The 25,784-nt window shown below is 39.5% G+C and overlaps 1 protein-coding gene across 2 annotated transcripts in view; it reads right to left on the bottom strand.

Annotated features, from left to right (window-relative positions):
• Positions 1-11,534: 11,534 nt before the first annotated feature.
• LOC102289753 (contactin-associated protein-like 4) overlaps positions 11,535-25,784 on the bottom strand; it is a 150,548-nt gene continuing 136,298 nt past the window's right edge. Inside the window, exons 23-24 of one of the 2 annotated variants that reach the window (XM_005918035.3) lie at positions 24,986-25,057; positions 21,244-23,705 (exon numbers count right to left, since the gene is read on the bottom strand). In XM_005918035.3, the coding sequence (XP_005918097.1) occupies positions 23,512-23,705; positions 24,986-25,057 (266 nt within the window). In that variant the 3' untranslated portion in view covers positions 21,244-23,511. Of the gene's footprint in view, positions 12,058-21,243; positions 23,706-24,985; positions 25,058-25,784 lie in introns of those variants that run through there. The other variant, XM_042219043.1, reaches the window with a different exon arrangement.

Consider the following 25,784-nt stretch of genomic DNA (forward strand, 5'->3'; position numbering starts at 1 on the left):
GATGACCCTCTGTGGAGCTTTTCTGTCAGCTACAGAGCAACTGGCATAACACACTGAGGCAGTATTTGAACATCCTCTCTACTGCGATATAGCCAAACATCACCACAAACTTCTGTTCAGAGGTTATTTAAAGGAGGGTGCCAGGATCCTGTTTGTGGACTTCAGCTCTGCCTTCAACACCATCCTTCCAGACCATCTCCGAGGCAAGCTTTCCCAGATGAATGTGCCTGATCCCATCTGCCGGTGGATCACTGACATCCTGACGGACAGGAAGCAGCATGCGAGGCTGGGAAAGAATGTCTCGGACTCCCAGACCATCAGCACCGGCTCCCCTCAGGGCTGTGTTCTTTCTCCTCTGCTCTTCTCCCTGTACACCAACTGCTGCACCTCCACCCACCAGTCTGTCAAGCTAATCAAGTTTGCAGATGACACCACCGTTATTGGACTCATCTCGGACGGGGACAAGTCTGCCTACAGGAGGGAGGTTGAACGTCTGGTGTCCTGGTGCAGCCACAACAACCTGGTGCTGAATGCCCAGAAGACAGTGGAGATTATTGTGGACTTCAGGAAGCACACAGCCCCACTCCCCCCAATCATCCTGACTGACACCCCCATCACCTCTGTGGACTCATTCCGCTTCCTGGGTACCACTATCACCCAGGACCTGAAGTGGGAGCCCACCATCACCTCCGTCATCAAGAAAGCCCAGCAGAGGATGTACTTCCTGAGGCAGCTGAAGAAATTCAACCTGCCAACACGGACGATGATGCAGTTCTACACTGCAATCATCGAGTCCATCCTCACCTCCTCCATCACCGTGTGGTACGCTGGAGCCACTATCAGGGACAAACAGAGACTGCAGCATGTTGTGCGCTCTGCTGAGAAGGTGATTGGCTGCAGACTCCCATCTCTGCAGGTCCTATACACCTCCAGGACACTGCGGCGTGCAGCCCGGATCTCAGCTGACCCTTCTCACCCTGGACACAGTCTGTTTGACCTGCTCCCCTCAGGCAGGAGGCTCCGGTCCATTCGCACCAGAACCTCTCGCCATAAGAACAGTTTCTTCCCCTCTGCTGTCGGACACATGAACAATAACCATATGACTGTTCCCACCACTAACACATGACCCTACGCTGTGTCACTGCATCATTCCATGTTTGGCACTGATCACCACCTGCACTCATGTATATATATCTTTCAACGTAGCACTCTTAATTCTTACTCTCATGTATATCTCATGCACATATCTTTCCACGTAGCACTTTAATTCTTATCCCTACTTTTATTTTTTCCATGTCTATTTAAGTGTTATTTATGACACCATGTTTGCACTGAAGCACCGCAGCAATTTCCTAATGTTGTAAACCTGCTCAACATTTGGCAATAAACCCCATTCTGATTCTGATTCTGATTCTGATTCTGATTGGCCTAGCTGCAAGGTTGAGTATGCCCACATAAAGCACCGGTGCAGAGCATGTTGCTCTCCAACAACAGATCCACCACAAACACAAAAGGAATGACATTAAGCTACTGATAGCTGTCTGATAATAATAGAGAACTAGCTTCACCAGGTTACTGTATAACTAGCAAGCTGCACGTAGTGTTCACACAGCCAGCTCGTAGACCTTTTTAAGGCCATGAAAATGCAATACTCAGTGTTAAGAACATACTATAAGATATAGAATCCTAATTTTTCAGCATTTTATTAAAAATCTGATACTAGTGTGTGGCTGATGTTATTTGAGGTTACCTGTTACACATTTCTTTATTTTTATTATTTCACTCTATAGCAAAGTAACTACGCACAATGCAACCGCTCAGTCTATCCACTGTCTGAAATAAGCTGCTCATCTCTTTAAGCCAACATTCTTCTCATTGGGTGCCCCTCGCTAACGAAACATTTTCAGGTGGGTGGGGCTTCCGTACTCTGACCATATAAGGGGGATCTGCTATTACTGGCACCATATTGGTGACATCAGATCATTCTGAAGCCTGTGTTTTTGGCTCACTCAGATTACTTTAGTCACACCAAAAGACCTTTAAAATTCACCGTATTTTTCAATATAAAAGACTAAACGCATGAAGACATTTAATTCATTGGAGTCTTGTAGTCTGTGAAGGAAATAATGTGGAGCACATAGTGATTAAACAAGAATGTGCCCTTATCTTTGAAAGGAAAGCACCCTTATTACAAAGTAAGGAACTGCTGTTGCTGTAACGTTGACATTTAAAAATGATTTATACGGTTTCAACGCCTCAGCTCTGTCTTTTCAAATTACACATAATCAGGCCAGCGCTCTTAGAAAGTCTAGAGCAGAATTTTCACCTCATCTGTATCCAAGCATGAGGTTATACAGAAAAGTTGAAGCAAATTTAAGGCTGTCACCAGCAAAGCTCCAGGAGAAAACCTGCAAAAGTAGTGAGAAGTGTAAGGTCAACGCAGTCAGCAGATTGGCTAAAGATTTCCTATTCCATGTCTGCCAGTGTGATTTGTTTGACTCCCATACAGTATCTTCTTCTTATCTATCAGTATTGTCAACACAAAGATAAAGTCCCATTGGTTTTTTGTACAAGATGATCAAAGTGATTCTGATTGTTGTTCATTGTCTCACTCAGGAGAGCTTAGAGGTCATTTTTCATCCAGCCACTCTGATGCTTCAGCCCGAAACGCTCCACAGAAAACTGCTTTTCTCCGATTCACTGAAATCTGTCTCTGTCTCATGCAGTTCAAAGCTGTGCAAAGTAATAATCCATCACTGGGCGCTCTGACCTTGGGACATAAGCGGCATCACAACAACAACACAAACGGCACAGAGAGGCGACAACTTTCAACACCTGTTCCGACTGGCTCGCTGCCCATCGCCAATATGGATGAGTAGAAATATGGATCCAGGTGGGATGTGAATATGGATGCGATCACAGCTTTGATTATGGTGGAAACACAGTGAGATGGAGCTGGGAATAGATTGATGGATACATGGAGAGATAGAGAGAACGAAGTTTTATTCGTGTAAAATATTCCGATGTAGTGAATTTAATTATGATGACAAATCTGGTTGTACATGAAAACAGCATGGGTGGCAATATAGATGGTTTCAATAAAGTTGCTTTAATGCTATCCAGATAAATCCCTTCATATCTGCTGCGCGTGGTAAATTAATGACTCCAAATGTAACTCTCACTGCTCAGTGGCGCTCGTGATTAATTTCTGATCGCAATGTGTAAAAAAAAAAAAAAAAAAAAGAAATCAGCAGGAGAAATGATCATAATGAAGCAAGCCTAAAAACCCCCCCATTCACAAAAAAAAAAAAAAAAAAAAAAAAAGATGTGAGGGAAAGATACTATGGTCTGTTTATTTGAAGACACTGATGTCATTAAGTCCTCAAGCAAAATGCTCATATCAGACATTGTTCTTACAACATAAAATAACCCATCTGAGGGCAACCTGTGCACTCATTCTTGAAACATTTCTACTTTAGACGTGGAATCAGGAGAAGGATGGATGACACAATGTTCAACCAGGAATAATAACACAGATTGAGTCTTTTCCAACAGTGGTTGCACTCAAGCAAACAGAACTCGTTATGAACATGGAAGGCTCCCTTTAATTATTATTTTAAATTAAATGTCATGCTTTTGTTTAACAAATCAATGGTGGTTTCATGGAAATGGTCTTTTTTGCACCATGCAGATATGTAGTTCAAGCTACAGTGGTCAAGTTGTAAGTTAAACCTTTCATAAACTTATTACTGCTGTATATAATCAGGATAAGGAACAACATGTACCACAAGGCGCATTAAGCGAAACAAAACAGTCAGATAAGTCAAACTTCACTCAATTCATTCTTCTTGCTTCATCCATTTCCGTACCATTGATTCATTAATGTTAAGGAGCTGCTCTATTCCCATGTTGTTGCAGTATATTAATGACTAACCTCGTATGGATTATCTCAGTTGTTCTCCTGACTGAAGTTTGGTTCGTTTACAGCATCCTGCCATGCGATTACATTTGTCCCTAACCATCAGGAACCTTCACCTCTACTTTTATCCAGTGGAACAAAGTTAGCGCTCATCCTCCAGCTTCACTGCGTATATGTTATGCTAACATAGCTGTGTCGCTAGTGATCGTGTAGCACATCATTATATACCAGCTAGTCCAACTTCAGCAACCTTACAAAAGTCACTGCTGTTTAGTTTTCTGTCTTCATTTATGTTGGAAGTGACAGCAGAGCTGTACGTTTAAATTTGTTCAGAACATGCTATATCATGTTCAGGTGGAAACTATCGAGCTAACTCCCTGCTAACTTCTAACTCATTGTTCATTAGACTTTGGGACCTGAAGCAGATGGAGTTTTGGACCCAGATTACTCTGTGAGGCTCTGACTACGGTAGCCGTAATGCTCCGACAATCCATCAAGCGGTGCGGCTTCGTAGCTTATCGAAGTCATAATAAAAGATTTTTTTGACAGATTTGTGAGCACCGTGTAGCACATAACATCGGTTCGAGGTCAGTAAGCACAACCAGAATTCATACATAAGGTGCACCGGATTATAAGGCGCACTGTCGATTTTGAGAAAATTAAAGGATTTTAAGAAAATTAAAGGATTTTAAGTGCTCCTTATAGTGTGGAAAATACAGTATATGTTATTTACATAAAGGTTTGCCCAAACTGAAGAGACATTTCAAACCATCTAATTCAAATGTTTTACTTTTGCAAACAAATGCTTAATGTGATTTGTTGCAAAATACATTTGTTGCAGGAGTGGTACTGATTTTTGGTCTGGATCACCATTTTGCTAATATCTGCAATATAAAGAAATCAACTCTCTAAAACAAAACAAAAAAAACTAACTTCATGGGAGCCTCTGCTTCGGCTCCAGCCGGGAGCGAGGAAACTGAAATGTTTTCATTTAATTTCTCTGAAAGCACATCAGTGAGTGTACAAATCCAGCTTTTCTGTGAAGCTTTATACTAAATAATACCAAAAGGATGAGAAAGGAAAAAGATTAACACGACTGATCTCAGCCTCCTCTGGACAGAGCGTTCAATCACAGATGTTTTTCTTTTCTCTCTCTTTGTCACTTTGTACGTGAAGAGGATTTCTCACCAGTGACCACATGACTTCTGAATTTCAATTAGGGACCTGGAGTATATGGACAGCTCTCACTTAGCAAAGATAGGGATCTTTTAAATGTCATATAATCTATATATACTTACCAGTAACTTTGTTAGATACACCTTGCGAGTATTGATTTGGATCACCTTTTGCCTTCAGAACAGCCTTCATTTGTGCATTCATTGGTTTTGAGAGACGCTCTTCTGCAGGGGTGTCGGACTCGAGGGCCGATGTCCTACAAGTTTAGATGTGTCCAACACAGCTGATTTAAATGGCTAAATTACCTCCTCAACATGTTTTGACGTTCTCCAGAGGCCTGCTAATGAACTGATCATTTGATCCAGTCTCTGTTAACCTTGATGGTTTATAAGTCAAACCCTGAACCGGTTTGTGGGGATAATCTTCATCTACTTATTTTCTGTATTTATTTCCTTTTGTCTGTTGAGGCATTTTTCTGTTTTTCTGATTTATGCCAAGGCAACATGTATGTCCTATGTATGTTCTGATTAGACGTTATTGCCACTGGTGGTCTTCATGTGACTTATCACGGGTGATTTAAAATGGCGTTTCCCTGTGTGTTACTGTCTGTTGAAGAGGAGGTGTCCTCCAACCGTTGCACATTACTAGATGCAGTAAATAAGAAAATTTGAGTTCTGCTGTGGGCAAACTGTCAATTCTTTTCTATGTTCAGCTCTGCACTTGCCCCACGTGGTGGTGAGGATGTACATGGATTTCTTTAAATAACAGTTGAACAGGAGGTACTTGGGGAAGTGGATGGCGACTTTTTGATGCAACATTTCGCAGCCTTGCCTGGTGCGGCATTAAATGCGCTCTGTGTTTTCCTTTAAGTCCAGTCAATTTGATTTGTAATGACTTTAATCAAGGCTGCAGTCTCACAGGGCTTCACGACGCCTACATTTTGAAACAACAAATGAAAACAAGGGTAGCAATGCTTTCTAAATCTAGAATCTGCCTGGTGGGGAAATTAAACTGCAGCTGCCAGTTCTAACAGCTTTCTCTGAGCAAAAATAAGAAAAAATGCAGAAAACCGATGTGAGGTTAAATAGATCTATTTAGAAATACATTATTCATGTGCCCTTCAGTAGACATTAAACTGACTTTAAATTATAGCCTGAAAACATTTCTCTTGCCTCGTTGTTGGCTGAATATATTGCCCTTTTAAAGTATCTGCAGGGATGGTTTTGCACTAATGATTCCTGCAACGCTTGACCATAATCCACTTTACTCTGCTGCAGGTTGATAATATAAATCCCACTGTCACAACAGGAAAACATGTTAAGAGATTTGTGGTTATATTTACAGAGTTTATATCCCGTGTACTTTGGCTTAATAAAGCTGTTTTCTGAGCATCTTATCAAGCACCGAAAACACACAACCAATGTCAGCGTAATCCTCATGGTGCCAGGCGACTGTCAAAGCATCTTTGTTCCTCTGCCCGTCACCTGGATAAAAAGTAAACTGATCCTAAATTGAACAATATACGCTGCCACTGCTGCTCCTGTGAGAGTCATTTCGCATTGACTCTGGAAAATCTTTTGAAAAAGCTCTAAAAAAAAGAGAGAAAAGTTGACCAAGTTGAAGATAGCCTGACAATATCTGGGAAAATATAACAGCAAACTGAAGAAGAAGAAAAAAAGAGACAATAATTTGAGGGAGAATGAGATGGAGGCTCCTGCTGAGCAGAAAATAGCTCACCAGCTCGGTTTGTGAGATAACAACAAATAGGAGGCTTCTGTAAATGTCATCCTGTGGGCGTGTGTAATGGGAGGTGTGTCACAGGGTAAATGAGAGACTTTAGCTGGAGAAAACCTCATGATATCGACTGTAATGGGACAGCTTAGGTGATACCTGCAGGAAAATGGAGGCTTCTTACTGAGATAATTATATGACTGAAAACATGGGTAATTTTCATCACAATCTTAAAGAATTGAAAATGACTTGGGCTTGTTGAATATCACTTTAGAGTCCAAGTCATTTACGGGCAAACATGAGAAAATTGGCATTTGTGCAGGTGGAAGCTGAATTTCTGAATTACATTATGTTTTAACAGAACAGGCAGCTCATGTTGTAAAATGAGCCGAGGCTGCCGAGAATAAATCTGAGCTTTTTTTTTTTTTTTTTACAGCAGAATGTTTTTAAAGGTTTAGTTTCATTAAAAAATCAAAGAAAAGAAAAGAAAAAGATTTTGCTGTACTAACATGGATTAAAATGTGTCTAACACTATCAAACAGATTATGACATCTAAATTTTTAAGGTAACTTCTATTACCTTAATCTGTTAATGATTAAGGTAATAGAGATGTCATCTTTTTAAATGCAGTCCTTAGACTGCATTTAAAAAGATGACATCTTCTCATCTAAAAAGTTAAGCTGCGACTCAAGATCATAGCAAAGTGTGTAATGGACACACTGGTAAACCCTCTGGATGTTCAGCTTTCTCTGTTCTAAGCGTCAAATGGACATGCATGGTTAATTGCACTACCAGCAGGGGGAGATAATATTTAACGCCAACAAGCCGCTACCACCTGTGGGAGGTATGAAATACATTCCAGGCTCCTTCCATGCCAGGAACTATTAAGACGGTGGCTGATATGTATTTAGAAGTAAATGTGCCAGCAATGTCTCTTTAAATGTTTTCCATTTATTTTTTCATGTTGGCTTGAAATAAAATATCGCCATCTGCTGGTACTGCAACTTACCGCAACTTAAGCAACTTGCGACAGGCAAAGCTTGACATCGTTACACGCATTGCTGTGGCTAGAAGTGCCGCAAATCTGTATTTTTTTGAATGCCCACCAGGGGGCCACTCATCTGGCTGCAAAAATAAATATGATTGTGTAAAAGTGTAACAGAAAAAAGCTATTTTCAGATCAGTTCATAATACTACATAATGTTCAGTTTGTAAATTATGGATGCTCTAAGAGTCAGAGTACTTTGATGGACTTCTGGGTATACAGGGTACACCCTGGTGACCTGCACAGAGTGTACCTGCCTGTAACACCATGAAAGTTTGGATGGGCTGCAGCTCTCTTGTGACGCTGAATTGCATAACATGCAGAAATGTGTATCCATTCTCTACCTCTATTCTACCTGGAATAGAGACAGAAAGGAAGATCAGACAAGATATGCTTTAAGCTGGCCTACCTTGCAATTGACAAGTTTCTGCTGTATTTGTATAGCGCTTTACTTAGTCCCTATGGACCCCAAAGCGCTTTACACTACATTCAATCATCCATCCATTCACACACAGGTGATGGCAAGCTACATTGTAGCCACAGCTGCCCTGGGGCGCACTGACAGAGGCGAGCTTGCCGGACACTGACCACCACCAGTAGGCAACGGGTGAAGTGTCTTGCCCAAGGACACAACGACTGAGACTGTCGGAGCCAGGACTCGAACCGGCAACCTTCCGATTACAAGACGAACTGCCAACTCTTGAGCCACGATCACTTTGTTTACAAAACACCTCAGCTTGATAGACTTCACTTGTCAGTGAGGTATGTCATGGAGGTTAATTCCATCTTCTCTACATCGTACAGCAGCATGACTTCAGTCCTTCAATTTTCAAAAAAAGAGCCTTTTCCGACTAAACGGTTTGCAAAGGATAAAAACAAACAGTCTTAGAGACACAGACATCCAGGTGACGAATTTCTGGAATTAGATTGTTGGACAGTGTCAGAAATCTCCCAATCTCACATCTTCCTGCTGTCAGATATTTGAAGGTCCTTCCGGCACATTTTTTAAAACTTTCCAGTTTATGCAGAAATTTTTGAGGAGATGTGAAATTCTTTCTACCTCTCTTTCTTCATTCTTCACATTTGTTCATACTACTGCGACAACAGAAAGGAAATGAAGAGCACGAACTGCTATCTCCAGTTTTCCAGTTTAATAGTTCAGTTTGTCCCCTCCTGTTTTAGAACAATGGACTTTTTTAATTGCATCGTGAAGAGACACAGGAAATACACATTTTTGTATTCATTGCAACAAAATCAAAGTAACAAGAACAACAGAAGCGTTATTTTTCAAATATATGACAAGGTATATAATGTCTAATGACTCGACTGGATAAACATCTGACAGCACTGTGTTCAGGTTAATTACACCTGCTAAAGGCTCAGGATACATGAGCCAGGAAGTGCAGGGCACAGAGACAGCTTACATAACTAAAAGTAAAGGATGAGAGCGAGAGTTAAAAACGGGACTATATTTTATCCATACACAGTGGTGATTAATGTTGAAACCAGGCAGCTAAAAGACAATAGAGATGATGCAATCACAATGGAGGGAAAGAAACAAAAAGTAGGAAGTAAAGAAGACACGGTAAACACGCAACAGGCTAGCACTAAAAATGAAAAGCAGAAACCAGGAAATGTCTGTGTAGGTTTCCAGTCATGGTAGCCTTAAGAGCTTAATAAAAGAAGACAACTAAAGAAGTCCAGTTGCTTTCCTGTTTTTAAGCTCTCAATAGAGCTGTTTAGAAGCTGATTCACATATAGACATAACATTGATCTTAGGCAGCATCATGTGTCGGCGTTGAGAAGCGGTTGGATTATCATGCAAATGTCAGGCTACAGTGCGCTGCTGATGGTTTTTAAACCAAGTTTTCTTCCATGGTCACAATGACTCACTAGTCAGTGATTGAGTCTAACAGACTGATGAGGGTGGAAGATGAAGGAAAGAACTCAGACAGAGGAAGGTAGAAGGCAATGACAAGTCAAGAGACAGAGTTTAAATGGAGCATTAGCTCTCCTCGTCTGCAGAGAATATTTATCAGATTGCTCTACAGTTCCCCAGTTTCGGTTTAAGAGCACCTTGACTCTTCCAACCTCTCCTTCTTAATAGGAGATAACACTGGTCTAATCTCTAATGGAAAAATAACAGTCCCCAGAGAAACAGAGCTAATCTGTGACAGAGAAATAACAGCAGACGAGGACAACTTTTTAAACATGTCTGCCTGCAGACGACATGTACTTTTAACGGATTATCCTCACACTCATCGCCTTCTCTCCCCAAAAACATTTCCAGCCTCTCCTCTGTTACTGCTTCCACATAGTGGAGTCAGTGTTTGCCCTGATTTGTATCAGTTATCACGGCAGAGCTCCCTTACAACCTTGCTATCCAATAATGAAATGATTTTCCAGTTTCACCTCCAAATGCTCTTATCAGCCATGTTGAAGGCTGTGAGGAGGAGGGTCAAGCCTTCAACAGCCCATACATTTTTTCTATTAATTGTGATCTTTTATCCAGCTTTAAATCCCTCTTATCTGGGTAAAGACTTAAATCTGATAAAAAGTTAGAAATCAATTGGATTTGTTAATTATATCTTTATGGATATGGAGTATTATGGAAAAAATGCTCAATATATAGAGCCTGATTAAAAGCCACGTTTACTGATGTTTACCTTACAAACATAAGATTGTCTGCTGTGTTGCCTGTATTTTCCCTAAGAAACTGCTAGGCACTATTGTGCAGCAGTGCAGTGTTGTTGCTGCATGAATGAACCATGGTTACTTTTCCAATTACAAGCAAAGCAACACATTCACAGTCACACAGAAATGCAAAAACAGAAACAGAATGAATTCTTATGAACTGATGAGAGAGTCCAACATTATCCCGTGAAGGTCAGGAGATCCCTGAGAATCTCCATATTGAGCATTTGAAACATCCAGGAATTTGTTCGTGCTGGTTAGGCAGCGTTTTTGTGCAAAAATTTGATGTGGAGAAGTGGAGCCCAGTGATTTTCTCCACTGACCTTACTACTCTCTACAGGCTCCCAACCACACATGCATGTGGTCAATAAACTGTCTATAGTGCTGATATAGTGCTGAGGGCGAGAGAGGGAAGGTGAGCTCTTCTCAAAAATTGCACGAGCCGCTAAGCTCTCTTTATAAGCACTCCGGTGTTCAGTGACCACAACAAACTGTCTGTTATCTGTAACCTTTTTATTTATTGAAGTTGTTGAATGAAGTAAAAGAAAAAAGACAGGCTAAAACCTCCATCTAAACATAAATACACATGTACTGTGTGGAATCCAGGGCAGTTCTAGTGGGTTAAAACTGCTTTTTCACATATCTTTGTCACATATTTCCACTGAATCTCTTTCGTTTCTTCTGTGTTTTATATACTCATTCAAAATATAAAACATATAGCAAATATGAGTACAAATCTAGGTATAATACGTGTAGCAAATGTGGATTTCAAATGGCAACATGTTTAAGGTGTTAACAAAATTATTGAAAATTAAAGCACGTTGCCGTCATAATTTATTTTTCTGCTTCTGTTTTATAGATAGCTTGAGAGAAAGAGAAATAGATCACTTTACATATACAACAGTGATAAAAAACGACAAAAATGAAAAATACAAATTAGGTAAGGTAATAAAGAGTAAAAAGTAAGACTGAGATTATCCAAGAGAGTAGTTCAAATGTCATTAATAAATAATAAGTATGATATAAATCTGAGAAAGAGCTGCAAGAAGGTATAATACAGAAAAATGCCTGATAGGTATGTTGATGTGCCACAGAGTTATTGTTCAGTTTTATAGAGAACAGTAATTTCCTGCAGCGTTCTTCACGTCAGAAAGATAAAAACCCAAAATGTAATTCTTCAAAGTGTTATAACTAAAATGCCAATGAATAGAGCTGATTTTAACCATGTTGATTGACTTCTGACATTTAGGGACGAATAAGGCTTTGCACACGATTTAAAAGAGAGACAAGGTTGGAGAGGCAAGTTTGAGATGTCTTGGACATGTGCTATGGAGGGATACTGGATATATTGGGCAAATGATGTTGAAGCTGTCAGGCAGGAAGAAAAAAGGAAAACCACAAAGGAAATTCATGGATGTAGTGAAGAAGGACATGCTGACGACTGACCTGACAGAAGATTCTTCAGATGAGGTGAGACTGAGGCAGATGACTCCTAAAGGAAGCAACAGAAAGAAGAAGACAGGATTTAAGCCACTTTCTTAGATAAGAGCACCGTTATATGAATTCCTATATGGATTTCCTATGTCTCACCTGATCTGGTCTGAAATCCCTGTGATAGACCAAAGACTCTACTGACAGGATTGTTTTTCACAAGCCTGAAAAAGAGGCCAAAGGAAATACAGGAATCTGGTTCCCTCTCGGAGCACTCGAATATGCTGAAAAGCTAACACGGCTTATTGTCCAGTGACACCATAAACACTCTGCCTAACCCCAGCTTTAATTGATTGTAATGAGCTATTCAGACAAGGCTCCTGTGTCAAATGTCTGAGTGTCTCATTTAACCAGCCCACACATGAATGGAATTAAGTGTGTTCATTAGAGATGAATGAAGGAGAAGTGGAGGGAAGTACCAGCGGACAGACTTTGTTACTTCCTACATGCTGTACTGTAGGTGGGCTGATAATTAGCAGGAAAAACTCTGCCATCTAATTACTCCGCAGTCGGTCAAATTATAATCTGTGGGAGGTCTGGATGATTACCAGAAGCCTGCTATTAGAAAAGAGATCTTTTCCCTTCAGCAAAACATCATGTCAAAATATCAAGGGCTTCAAGCTGAACCACACACTGCTTTTTAATGAGAGAGATTCTCCGCTCTGCTCACTTCCCTGAAAAAGCAGCATAGAACTGGTTATCATGAAATAACTACCTTTGCTGTTAGCTGTAAGGTCTCTAACGTCATGTTGCGATGGTTTGATGCCGACATGGTGAGCAGAAAATATATAAAAACCGTATTATGTGCTGATCCTTGTAGCTGAATATGAGGAAGAGAATTACAGACATTACAGAAGAAGTTCGGGGGCTGTTGAGGGTCATTTGTTTAATTCATTCAGTAGCAGGTGCTGTAAACATCAAGGAAAAAACAGCATCTTCACCATGTTACAGAGCTTCAAAGCCTAAATTAGACTGGGTTCCTTTAAAAGCTTTGAAGTGCAATGATTGTGTAATGCAATGATTTTTCTTTCTTTAGTTGGTGCATTAACACAGATGTAATATGCTTACATGCAGTACTGATATGACACGGCTTACTTAAGACAATAACCTGTTCCCACCAAGTGGAGATACTGGACTTTGGTGAGATTAACGATGATACTTTTTAATAATGTTGAATTTGGAATAGATATTTAATTTAAATGGTGTAGGTGTGTGTGGAAAAAATAAGAGGAGCAAAAGAAGGGAACTAAAGGCTTTAGTGGGTTCTTAATAACAAGCTTACCAGTGCTCTGCCAAAAGTCTAGATGTACCCAACAAACAGCAAAGCAACGACAAAGCCAACACTGGTCACTACCAATTAGTACTTCACGCATCTGGCTGAAGAGTCTCTTTCACTTTGTCTCAGAGCATTAGCAAGCTTGTATTTCCACTATGTACACAATGTGCAGGGTGGTTGAGTCCAGCATCTAAGAAGGCAAGTTGTGATGACCTCATTGACTGCAGTAATCACCTGCTAAAATCTGCCAGCTTTTCTCACTTGATTTAACTATTGTGTACCTGCTGCACAGCTTGAAGGTTTTTTGTTTTTTTTTAATAATTGCTCAGTCACACTAGATTAAAAGTAGAATTGCAACTTCCCTGCAACTGGGGAAAAAAATAAGTGGTTTCCACTTTTTTTTTGCATTTGCAAGTAACTGTAGGGACCTCTTTATTCACAAGGCGATTGCACATGTTACCTAGTCAGAGGTAACCCAATTCCAAACAACTGTGGTTGACTTTGTCTGAGTATAGTTTGCAGATAACTGCCATTATAAATGCAGACAGACTGCCAGCACTTTGCCATGAATCTGAATCAGACTCAGTTGGATGTATTCTGGTTATATCATTTTACGCTAGGTGACAAATCGCTGGTATATTATGCTTCCAGGCACCCAACACGTCCCTATATTACAAGATCAGAAAAATTAGAACCGTTTGGAATGAATCTACACATGTACATTTATTTTACTTAAATCGCTTTGGAAAACACTATCTAACATCATTACAGTGGTGAGGGTTACTGATAAGGTTAGGGTTAGGGCTGGAATGTCTATTACCGCGGGACTGTTGTTCTACTGGATTTCATCCACAAGGAATGCAAAAGGTTGCCTTTCGCGTTCCCATAGAACGCCTCGGGATGTGACAAATTGTCGGTATATTACGCATCGGAAGTGAGAGCGGTCTGAAGTGCAAGGTTGCCAAGCACCTGTGTCATTTTAAATTGCTGTCATACAGCAACTATGTAACTATTTGTGACCCTCATAGATTTATGTTTATCTTGATGCCTCGAAGTTGAGTTAAAGACGCCAAGTGGCTGCAAGTGGTTGCAGAGCTAGGTCCATCTACAGATGTTGGCTACACACAAGTCATTGCATTTTAAAGCGATGATAATATGTGTTTAATGTTAAGGTTAGAGTAAGACTGGGACTAGGTTGAGGCCCTACAGCTTTCCTATAACCACCCTATAAATACTTTGTTTTACCATTAATTCAGTTCAAATGAGTCGCCTCAAGATGCTTTAACGGAGTGTGTCTCACAGTAAATAGTGATGAGATTTTAGGAGATTACGTGATATCAAAAAGAAGGAAAACAAATATAGAATAGCTGGAATCAAGTCCCTAATCGGAAGTTCAGGTTTTTCTACCCTGTCTTCAGCTGAGATGAGGAAACACACAATATCTCTACACTATCAAAAGGTCCTTCGTAGAGCCAAAACAACGCTCCATTTTTCCTGCATCCTAAAAAATTGTGAAATCTCACCAAATACAGGGTTTATAATCTGGGTATGGCTACACTACTTACACTCTCAGCCTAATAGTATGTGTAAATCCAAGCATTATGTACTCTTAATTGCAAGTATGAAAGAACATGATTTGACACATAGCAAATTTTGGTTGGCTAGCTCTGGGTGAACTGCAGGGTTTAGGGTGAGCAAAAAGTCATTTCAATTGCAAAGTGGGATTAGTAGCCTATTCATGAAAATGTGTATTTCCATCCGCTCAACTGGCTTACAGTACTATTGTGCTATTGCATTGCCGCATATTCTGCTCATTTATTGTGTGAGCGATGACATAACTGGATACTTACTGCATTAGCATCTTGTACGTAAAGATTAAAACATAATTGCACCATGTTTACAGGCGCACAAAAAGCATGCATCAGCAGTTCTCATCAACATGCAGATCTGTCCCGCTAAACCCTCACGCACCCCTCTGTCATCTAAGCAGCCTTTAATATAGCTGAATATCACAGTAATTACAGATTTTAAAGCTGCTGTTTACATCGCTGTTGAGGAGTAGAGGTGAATAATTGAGGGATTTAAGTCAGCAAACTGGCCAACTGGAGGAGAAAACAGAGCCAGAGATTTTTAATGGGGGAAAAAACATGAATAATAACAGCAGTACCTGATTTCAGCAAAGGGCATGCTCTTTAATTTCACTCAGGTTTCTCTATTTTCTCCTGATGTGACTTATAGATCAAACTTACCTGTCCATTCATGATAAAATAAAGAAAAACAAAAGCAAAGAGATGCCAGTAAAGTTTAAATTATTCATCTGTGTGGAGGTGCTGTGAAGTAACACTGCATCTACAGGCAGCACTGGGTGATATAGTTCTGTCTCAGACCACTGACCACTGGTGTAATACTGCTGTAAATGGTAAATGGACTGCATTACCATGGTGGTTTTCTGGACTCAAAGTGCTTTACGCTATAAACTTCATCCAGCCATTGGCACGTGCTTTAATATAAATGGAAGTGATTTCAATTCACCATTACCCACCACCAAAACAATATCTTTTTCATATTGTTTTGGTGGTGTGTAATGACTATGGAGCTGCCTACTTTTGTGGTACACACATTTTCTTAAATATAATAATAAGTAATACTTCTTGAAAGTTCAGATAATAATAATAATAATACAAGTGAAACCTTTTCTACAATCACATTACATTTGTCTGTAATACAGTGATGTAATGCATTACAGTATCTCAATATAATAATCACATTACATTTACAGTTTAAGGTAGTAAAACCTACCATGCCTTGATTCTGCAAAACTTTAGTCACACAAACCTCAAGACTGGTCAGTGACCTTCTCACTATGGATAATGTGTGCACCTGGACCATTGAGGAGATGCTGCTAGATGTTATTGTTATTGAAATTGATTGCAAATAAGTGCGATATGGTGCCGCCAGAGATGGGCAGTAACGCGTAACGCGTTACTGTAATCCGATTACTTTTTTCAAGTAACGAGTAAAGTAAGAGATTACTATTGCAAAAACGGTAATTAGATTACCGTTACTTTCCCGTAGGAACGCTGCGTTACTGCGTTACTAAAACCGTGATTTTTTGCAAGAATGTCTCATGACAGTGATGTAAGGAGTGCGCCGTTAGTGACAACAGCTGTGTGCAGATCAACAATGGATCATATATCAAGTGCAGGAGAGAGTATGAGCATGCAGCGTTTAAAGCGTGGAAGTACTGACCTTACTTTGAGTTTGATTCCATAAAAAGTGACAAAAACATTAGCGTCTGCTGTGCGTGGGAAGAAAACTTCTTTTTACAGCGAAAACCCCCTAAACTTCCAAGCAAACACCGAGTGCGCCATGATGTAATGGGAAATTCACAGAGAAACTTGCGGATTCTTCCACTGACCGCCGCGGCACACCTGCACCAGGGTAAACCTCCGCCTACGCCACTCCTGCTTTACAGGTGAAAATAGAGCAACAGGACCGCTAGTCTGTGACTTTATTTATTTTCTGCTGTGTTTTACTTGCATCTATTTGAAAGACTGAGTGTAAACACACACAAAAAATATTTTATGTGCTGGAATGTGCAGAAAATAGGTTTAAATATTAAACAAATTTCTTCCAGTCAGAGAATGTTGCATATAATTACATTTTTGCTTGATGCATAAAGTTAAAAGATTAAAACTAATAAAACAAGTTTTAAAAAGAGACTTTTCCATTTGATTACCTTGTGTATGATGGATTATGCAGAAAAAGTAGAATTGGGCTAAAAGATCTATCGCTTTATTACCTATTCAGGTTGTAAATCGTGTTTTTAAAAAGTAACTAAGTAATTAATTACCTTTGAAAATAAGTAATCAGTAAAGTAACGGGATTACTTTTTTGGGGAAGCAGTTACTGATTACTTTTTTCAAGTAACTTGACCAACACTGGGTGCCGCATTAAAAAACCTCCTTGCAGTTGCTTGGTTTGCTAGCAGACTGCAGCGGTTGCCACTAGTTGCATGGAAGATATCAGGTGATCTGCTAAAAATCACAAATATCCATGAAAACTGAGCAAACTTCAATCTAAATTTGGGTTTTTGGAATATAATGGTTGCAGTGGTAAGGTTCAAATTTTAGTCTGAAGGGAACTGGCAATAGAAATCACATTATTCTTAGCAGTTGCTCTCACTGAAACTTAACGACCAGCTTGTACTAACCAACAATGTGGTTTGCTGTGTAAGGGCAAAACCATACCATAGAGGGTCCTTATATAATTGTTAAGATAAGTGGACTTATATAATGTTTATTGTTATATTGTTAGCATTTACCTCCACACCATAAAAAGCATGAAGTAAAATAATGCATTACTTTTTAAAAGTAATGTGTAATTTATAATTTTTTTTTCAGCGTAACAACTCCAGAACAATTTTCAGGTGCCTTTATCTAACATGTGAATGAACATCAAGCAAAACTATAATAATGGAAAGTTAAATTAAAACATATTTGTTGCACTTTATATATTTTGCAAAAATACTGTATGGTTGTGACAAACGTGCACAGCACACCATTCAGGAGAAAAGCTCAGTGCGGCATCAACCAGTGCAGTTTTAACACAACATTGCTTTAAAACAGAGGCAGCTCCAAAGCTTCAACCACTGTGTGTATCGAAAATAACCAAAGGAAGGGAGCTACATAAAGCCCTGTGAGTCACAGCGCCATCGCAGATGAAAAAGCCAGCACATCAAAGCTCTTTCAAATGTTAACCCAGGATGACAGTCTCTTTCCCTCTGCTGTCAACTGATTGGCGAAGAGGGGAAGAGACTGGTATTTATCATCCTAATCAGACGCATTAGATGTATACCGCACTGCCCACAGATGAGACTGAATCCTTTAACGAGTTTAAATTCTAGTTGGCTGTAGAGATTATTTGATCCGTTTGATGTTTTCTTCAGCGAGTCTCTGATATCGCCGCTGATGCTGAAGATGTCAGTTATCAGCTTTACTTGTGGCCTCTGATCACAACTAGTAAGCGGATACTTAAATGAATCGAGCAGGGACCACTGATGTGCGGCAGCTGAATCATATCATAACCTCAGGCGTCTTAGCGCTTGAACAGAGAGAGGCGCTAAGTGACTCTTCACAGGCAATCACTTTGTCACCCTCTGCTCCTGGATGCCACACGGCTTTACATATTTCTCTCATCTCTGGGATGTTAACAGCCATCATAAATGTCAGCACTGAAGGATGAGCATCCTCCCACACTCCAGTTAAAAGGAACACACATAAAAGATGTAAATGTATGTAAATTGTTATGGTTATTGAGGGGGAAGTCTTTGCTGTATGTCACATTCATTTAACAAAGAAACAAAAGATTGCAGTGGTTTACATTTTTTTTGTAAAGAATCCTACCTCAACTAATTTTCTTTCATTTTGTTGCGGAAACACATGTCATCGTCCTGCAGAACCCTTCAGATATGTAAATGTAAGAACAAATTGATTCACAAGCACAATTACTGTTTAACACTCCTGCAATTTGTGTGTAAAGCATGAAAACATGATAGTTTTTATTTTTTAAAAAAGCATTATTTATTTTCATCAAACAGGCGTTTTTTGTTGATAACCAAACAACCAGAGTTATGGATGAAAGCTGTATATTTCTATTGCATGTCACTCACACTCACATCACTGTATTCACTAACACTACAGATACACTGACAACATTTCATCGTTAAACAAGTGCATTGTCAGAGAGAAACTACACCACTGTCAGTCAAAAAAAAAAAATACTGAAGAATAAGACTTTAATTACTCTATATTTATCTTAAAGCCAATAAATCCCATGAAAAGGTCAAATTTCACTTCCCCAAACTTTTTTTCTAGCCTCAGTACTGTTGAAAAAAACTCCCAAAAACTAATTTGAGACCACGGTAGTTTTTGGCAAACCTTACCGGGACTTCGCTACGTACTTATATGTTAGCAACTCAGCTCAGCAGTAGATTCACACACAAATACTTTAGCAAGCATTTCCCATAGCAGGACAGTTTATACACAGACAGTATAAAGGATGGACGTAGCAACTCTGATTTGGCCTGTTGGTCAATAAAGTCCGGTTATGAAGCCTTGAGTAGAGCATTTCAAGCCGTTTGAAACCAGATGCAATGAGGGAGGGGCAGCTCCAACAGTGAAATAGTGTGCAATGAGCATATCTTTGATAAGTCCCTCACAACTCTCTGGATGGCAGTAATTTACAAAATGGGATTAATGTTGTTATTCGTTATGGCGAATGACCATAAATCCATCAGGGGAATATTTACTGAAGTCACACAGAGCAAGGGAGCCAGGGAGTGTTTTCCCATAGACTTCTATACAACTGTAAGTTTTATTGAAAGAGGAGTTGCCCCCTGCTGGACAATTAAAAAACTGTAGGTTTAAGGCACTTCAGTAATGCTTTTCAGACCTGGAAGCTATGTCCATGTTTTATCCTGTCTATAGGTGCACCTGTGTACTGTGTTCAAAATGACTCGTCAATCAAAGTAAAGTCTCACTGGTTATGATTACTTGTCACAGAGAAATATATATCACAATTAATATCAGTTACTTGTTGTTGTTGTTGTTGTTTTTAACTTCACAGAGTTTGATGACAATAAGAAAACTGCATAACTTCAGACCTGGTCACATGATGTGAGTTTCATCAAATTAATAATAATAACCCCCCACAACCTGCTAGGGTAATGATCTAACATGGCACCAATGCAAAGTGAATTTAAGTAATTTTTTTTTGCTTTATTTTAATCACATTAACTCATTCACTGCCAGCCATTTTCAAATCAGGTAACTCCCCACTGCCAGGGTTTTTGAGCATTTTTACTCATTTTTGAAGAGCCACAGAAAACTGTGTGTTATGATCATATAAACGCTGAACCTACCAAAATGAAGAACAGACTCTCTTCTTTCATCCAAAAGAAAAAGCTTGTTTCTACCATTTTCCATTCTTTAGTAATCAGCTGTAGAAGAGAGGTGGGTTCCACCAAAAATGCCTGTTTTGACCAAAAAAAGGGAGAAAACGAGCTTTTTGTGAAAAATACATTTCAAGCAGAAAAGTGCCTTTGACACTAAGATTTCTTGCTTTGTGACGAGGTTGTATTCTAGCCCCTCCCATTGAAAAACGTAATTGACATCTATAGACGTCAATGGCAGTGAATGAGTTAAGTTAGGTTATTAGCCAATTTGCACATTTTCTCAACATTTGAGGGAACATAGAGCCAGAGATAAATAAAATTGGGAACCTGAAATTTAAAATACATGAATTTAAATATGTATTTAAAACGTTTAAGTTAGTGAGTGGACAAACATGATTACAATAAGGACTTCCTGATTTTATTTTGGAAAGTTCTTTACTCAGTTAATGACGAAATGACAGGCAGTGTAAACAGCCCGTCACACAATTAAACTAAAAGACAGTCAAGAAGCTGTAGCTCATCAGCTAGTGGAGCATTAAGAATGTATAGTTCTTGTGGCTGTGCTCACATTACAGGCTTTGCTGCACATTTCTGATTTTTAACTCGTTCTTTTTACTCTTTTTAGACAATTTTTTAAAGTCAAAAACGTAATTTTTTTTGTTTTAATCGTGAGAGTTTGATACATTCAGCTCAGTAACAGATCAAAGTATTAGACCAAAAGTTCAGTAATGCTTTGAAAGTAGCGGTATGATTATTTCATTAAAGTCCATTAGTCGGTTTGAGGGAGCCAAGTGGAAGTCAGTAGGAGTGGCATGTGGGAGTCTCGGGTATGCATGCTCTCTGGAGTGTCACAGATTATATTCCTATATTCACGGGCTTAAATTTGGCGAGCATGCAGAGCATACAGGATAACTAGCCCGTGCTTTATTTAAAACCTGAATGAAAGAGCCACAATGTTTTAATACAGCATCCAGTTCTCTTTAATACGTCCACTTGATGACAACAGAAAATATACAACAGGAAGTGGGATGTAAGCCTCCCACACCAACGGTACCACTCTGAAGTGGTTGTACGGCCCAATATAATATAATATAATATAATATAATATAATGTAATATAATATAATTAGTGCTGTCAGCGTTAATCTCGATAAAATGACATTAACGCCATAACTGCATTAATGCGGCAAATCTCCGTTAACGAGTTACTGCGGATCGCCCCGTGCGTGTGGCTGCACAGCATCAACGCGTTAGCATGGTTAGCTCGCTGACAGTACTAAATATGATATAATACAATAATGCAATTTCCTAAAAACACAGGCTTCCTTTAATTCTCGTGTGACCAGGTCTTCATCCTTTAAATGACAAATTAACAAAATTCTACATAATAGTGTAGAAAATGATCAGCCTCAAATGTAACATGGTTGTAATCTTATTCGTCGTGTTAAAACGGTTTGACAAAACCAGAGACGCTCACAGTGACAGTTTGCACACGGTTTCCACAAATCACTTCACAAATCCCACATTAGTGACTGGTGCCAATGTTATGCTGTGTTTGCAGAGGAAACTTTTGAAAATGTTCTTCTCTGGGTCTTGAGAAACGTCTTATTTGCTTTATACATATGCAGCGTATCATCCAGCACAGTTCAGTCTGCACGCTCGTCTGGATGTCAAAGTTACCTGTTGAACCTAAAGAGTGCTGCACTGCAGTAACTTCTGCTGCGAGGACAGTCAGTGCTTCTTCACCAGAGAATGAACTCTCTGGAATCAAGAATGGGACAGACAACAACGCAAAGAGATGAATTATGCACTTTGAAGATTTAGCAACTTTTGTCATTAAAATCCCATCTGTGCATTGGGTCTCTCAGAGAGACGGTGGTGTGTGTGCGTGTGTTGATAAACAGCTGCTGTTGGGCCTCTCTGCTTGGTGGTGTTTTCATTATAACCATGTTTGCTTGACACAGTCTCTCAGATTATCTTTCAGTCTTATTATTCTCCTCTGTCTCTGCTTTCCATCAAATCACAATTCACCTGTCAGATCAGAGCAGATTAGCATTTCACAAACACATTAACCGTCTCTGTGTGCAGTGAATGAGGTGACAGACAGCCGCACTGTTACCGCCAGCAATAAAAACTTCCCCATTCAGAGACATTTAGAGCATTTGGAGATGATGCTCCCAGCAGGCAACATGCAGCAGGGAGGAGAAGACTTTAATAAAAGAAAAATATATATAAAAAGCTAGAAAACTACAAGAAAAGGTTTAATGTTGTGGTGTGCTCAGAAGAGAAAAGAAGAGACTGAAAAGGAAAGAAAGGAGAAAATGAGTCCCTACTGTATAAAAATCTCTTATTTCCACAACTGCAGCATACCAACAGTACAAATGCAATATGTGCTTATTCACAAGTGAGCAAGACTGTTGACTTTAAGATGTCACTTAAAAAGGACCAAAGTAATCTGTTCTAGCACAGTATGGCTGGAAAGAAATCACTCAATAAAATGTATAATTGAAATGCTGACAAAAGCAGTCCATAGATGTTTGTCAGCTAAATTCCTCTGACAAAGTACAATTGTACAAACTCGCACAGTTTTCCTTTAAAGACGTCTTCAAGGTTCCAGAAACTCCAAATTGTTATTCTCCCAAAACTTCCCGCATAATAAAAAGGCATTACAAATGAACAAATGCCAGCACTTACAGAAGTAGTCTTCCTGAGGGCCTGATTAAGGGACAGACTTTTCCACTTCCAGTTAAGCAAACAACATTCATGACCCTCATAAAAATGCACCATCAGCCAAATAACTGCAAACAACCTGATTCTCAGGAATAAAGAAATAAAGTTAAATCAACCCATAAAAAACAAAAAAAAAAACCCAAAAAAAACAAAACCCCCCCCCACAAAATACCTGCAACCTTTGAATATGACAGAGTGACAATACCTAGAGACTGCTGTAGACATAATTTCCCACATATACATTTTTTTTTAAAATATTTATAATAGTGGAAACAAGTTTGTCAACACTTTTTAGGTCCAGCACTGTAGTCTGTTTGATTCACTATATACATAATATACAGTAAAAGACAAAACTGTTCCTTTTATACGTTCTCTATTGCGTGGAGCCGCTGCGTTGTGGCTCAGTGTGCAGTCTGAAGTGCTGAGGGATGACGGACAGTCCGGTCTGCACCCCTCCAAAAAAACCACCATCTCATCAGGCATTCAGGATCCTTGTTAAATGATATACTCCTTTGGGTTTTCACAGGGGACGCTCTGGGAATCAGCCTGGTTGCTAAAAGCAAAATCCTGGCTGTTTTCCTGCCGGTCCTTCACTTGCTGGTTTCGATATGTCTCTTTTCTCTGGTAGAGTAATCTGCCCGTTATCGCCAGCCCAGTCACAACCACAAAGATCACAACAGCGATGACACCTGCAGGGCAGACATATCCAGGCATTCAGGTTTGGACAGGTCTTTTATGTTATGTAGCCCGCACTTAAACTTTATATTTGAATCAATGGAGCGGACTTAATAATACACAATAGAGTTTAAAAGCACTACAAACTACAAGCCTGGAGAACTACTTACAGAAATCACAACAAAGCTTGCTTAACAGAGATCAGAGGATGTGTTTCAGAGTAAAAGGCGGTCAAACCAAATATTAATATCACTCTATCTCTGCCTTATACCCTGCAAGTCCTTGTATGTTTGCACACGTTTCAATAAATCCCTGCACCTATTTGAGGTGGCTCAAAACCTGCTCGCAGTGCTGTTTATTAAAAAAAAAGTTAATTAAAGAAGGTACAAAATAGTTAGTGCTGAGCAGCTGCTGTTGGGTTTGTTGAGATAGAGTGGAAATCTCATCTCAGGGACAAAGATGTAACACAAGAAGCCCTTTAAAAGGTAAACACTAACATTTTTATTTATTAAAGTCTTACTTTTCTTATCTGACTGTAAGTATGCCAATAACAGTAACACGCTTAGCCTTTGGAAATCACTCGTCAAAAAAAACATAAAGAACTGTCATCATAAGGAAGCTGGAAATAATTCTATGTCCTGCAGCTAATACCTACAGTCCTATAATTGGGTTAGACAATGAACTGAGTAGAATCCACATTGTAATTCACTTGTAAATCTCTCACAGTGCTCACAGTCTCACAGTACATTGTCTGCCCATCTCTCCTGGGTAAGTCGGCTTTCTTGCCCTGCAGTCTGGTTGTTCTAATCTAACTTCAGCACACACTGAACAGAATCTCAGACATTTGTACCCAGCTGGACTCCTGTTTGACACATTTCTTCATTCAGAGAAAGTTTCATCTAATTGGAATTCAAAAACAGAAATCAATTTTGCGCTTTACTACTTTGGTTTTAAAACTTTTGAAGATAACAGGGTGAAAGTTTCAGCAGAGGTTTGGTCAGTTCAGCTGCCCTTTGTACACTGAAACACCAGAATCTCTCGCTTTTGTCTCGCTACAACTTTATGGGAACACTTTGGAATCAATCTTCATTTTGAATCGTTCTGGACTGAAGCGGGGGGGATGTAATTTAGTTCATATGAAATATTTTGCTCATCATATCACCTTTGCCAAAAACCCCTTATCGCTGAAATATTGAGTCTCGCGTAGTTCAAGAAAAGTTCAACAGCAAAACGCAGCAAAACAAGGTGAAGAAGGTTCACGGTATAGTGAAGTATGTTTTAAAAAAAACAGTACCTCCAATAAGAGCAGAGTCCGTCCTAATGGCATTGATCAAAGGTTGACCCGAACCTGCTGAACCAGACTGATCTACAGCAGAGAAAGAGAAAGGATGAGATAAAGAGGGAAAAACGAGGTAAATAGACGCAGTAAGGATGAAAAACCAAGGGCAACGTGAATTAAAAGAAGAGATACAGAGAGCTTTAATAGAAAAGCGAGGTAAGGTAGATGAATGAGAGGCAATAAGAGGAAATAAACTGAAAAGAAATGGACAAGGAGGGCTATTTAGAGAAACAATAACGCTCATAAAAACAGATACAAAGCAAATACTACAGCAGCAAGTTAGACGACTGTTTAAGGAATATAAAACTGGATGAAAACAAGACCGGAGGAACTCTTTGTAACTCCCCTGTGTGGGTCTAATTAATTACGTTATCAAGCACATTGTCATTTGTCGTCCCAACAAGGTGTACAAATTTAATGACACCATAATGCAGCTCACAAAAAGCAGCTCCCATCAATAAGACACACACACAAACACACAAACACACACACACGCATTCTAACCTGCTATTGCACAATTATCATCACGTTAAAAGGGTTGGAAATTATTAGGCGTTTAGGCCAGCGAGAACAGCAGTTACATTTAAAATGAAAGGGCAGAGGTATCCTCTGAATGTTTTTTTGGGGCGTGTTTAATATATTTTTCTAGGAATATTAATAAAACTCCCATCTGCAGTGAGCAAAAGTACAGCACCCTGGGTGATTCAAGGGCTCATACAGCAAGGCTGATGTTTCCAGTGCAAGAAAATTGGGC

This window comes from Haplochromis burtoni, unplaced genomic scaffold (genome assembly GCF_018398535.1).
Source record: "Haplochromis burtoni strain Fernald_Lab_line unplaced genomic scaffold, NCSU_Asbu1 Contig_27, whole genome shotgun sequence".
NCBI classification, from domain to species: domain Eukaryota; kingdom Metazoa; phylum Chordata; class Actinopteri; order Cichliformes; family Cichlidae; genus Haplochromis; species Haplochromis burtoni.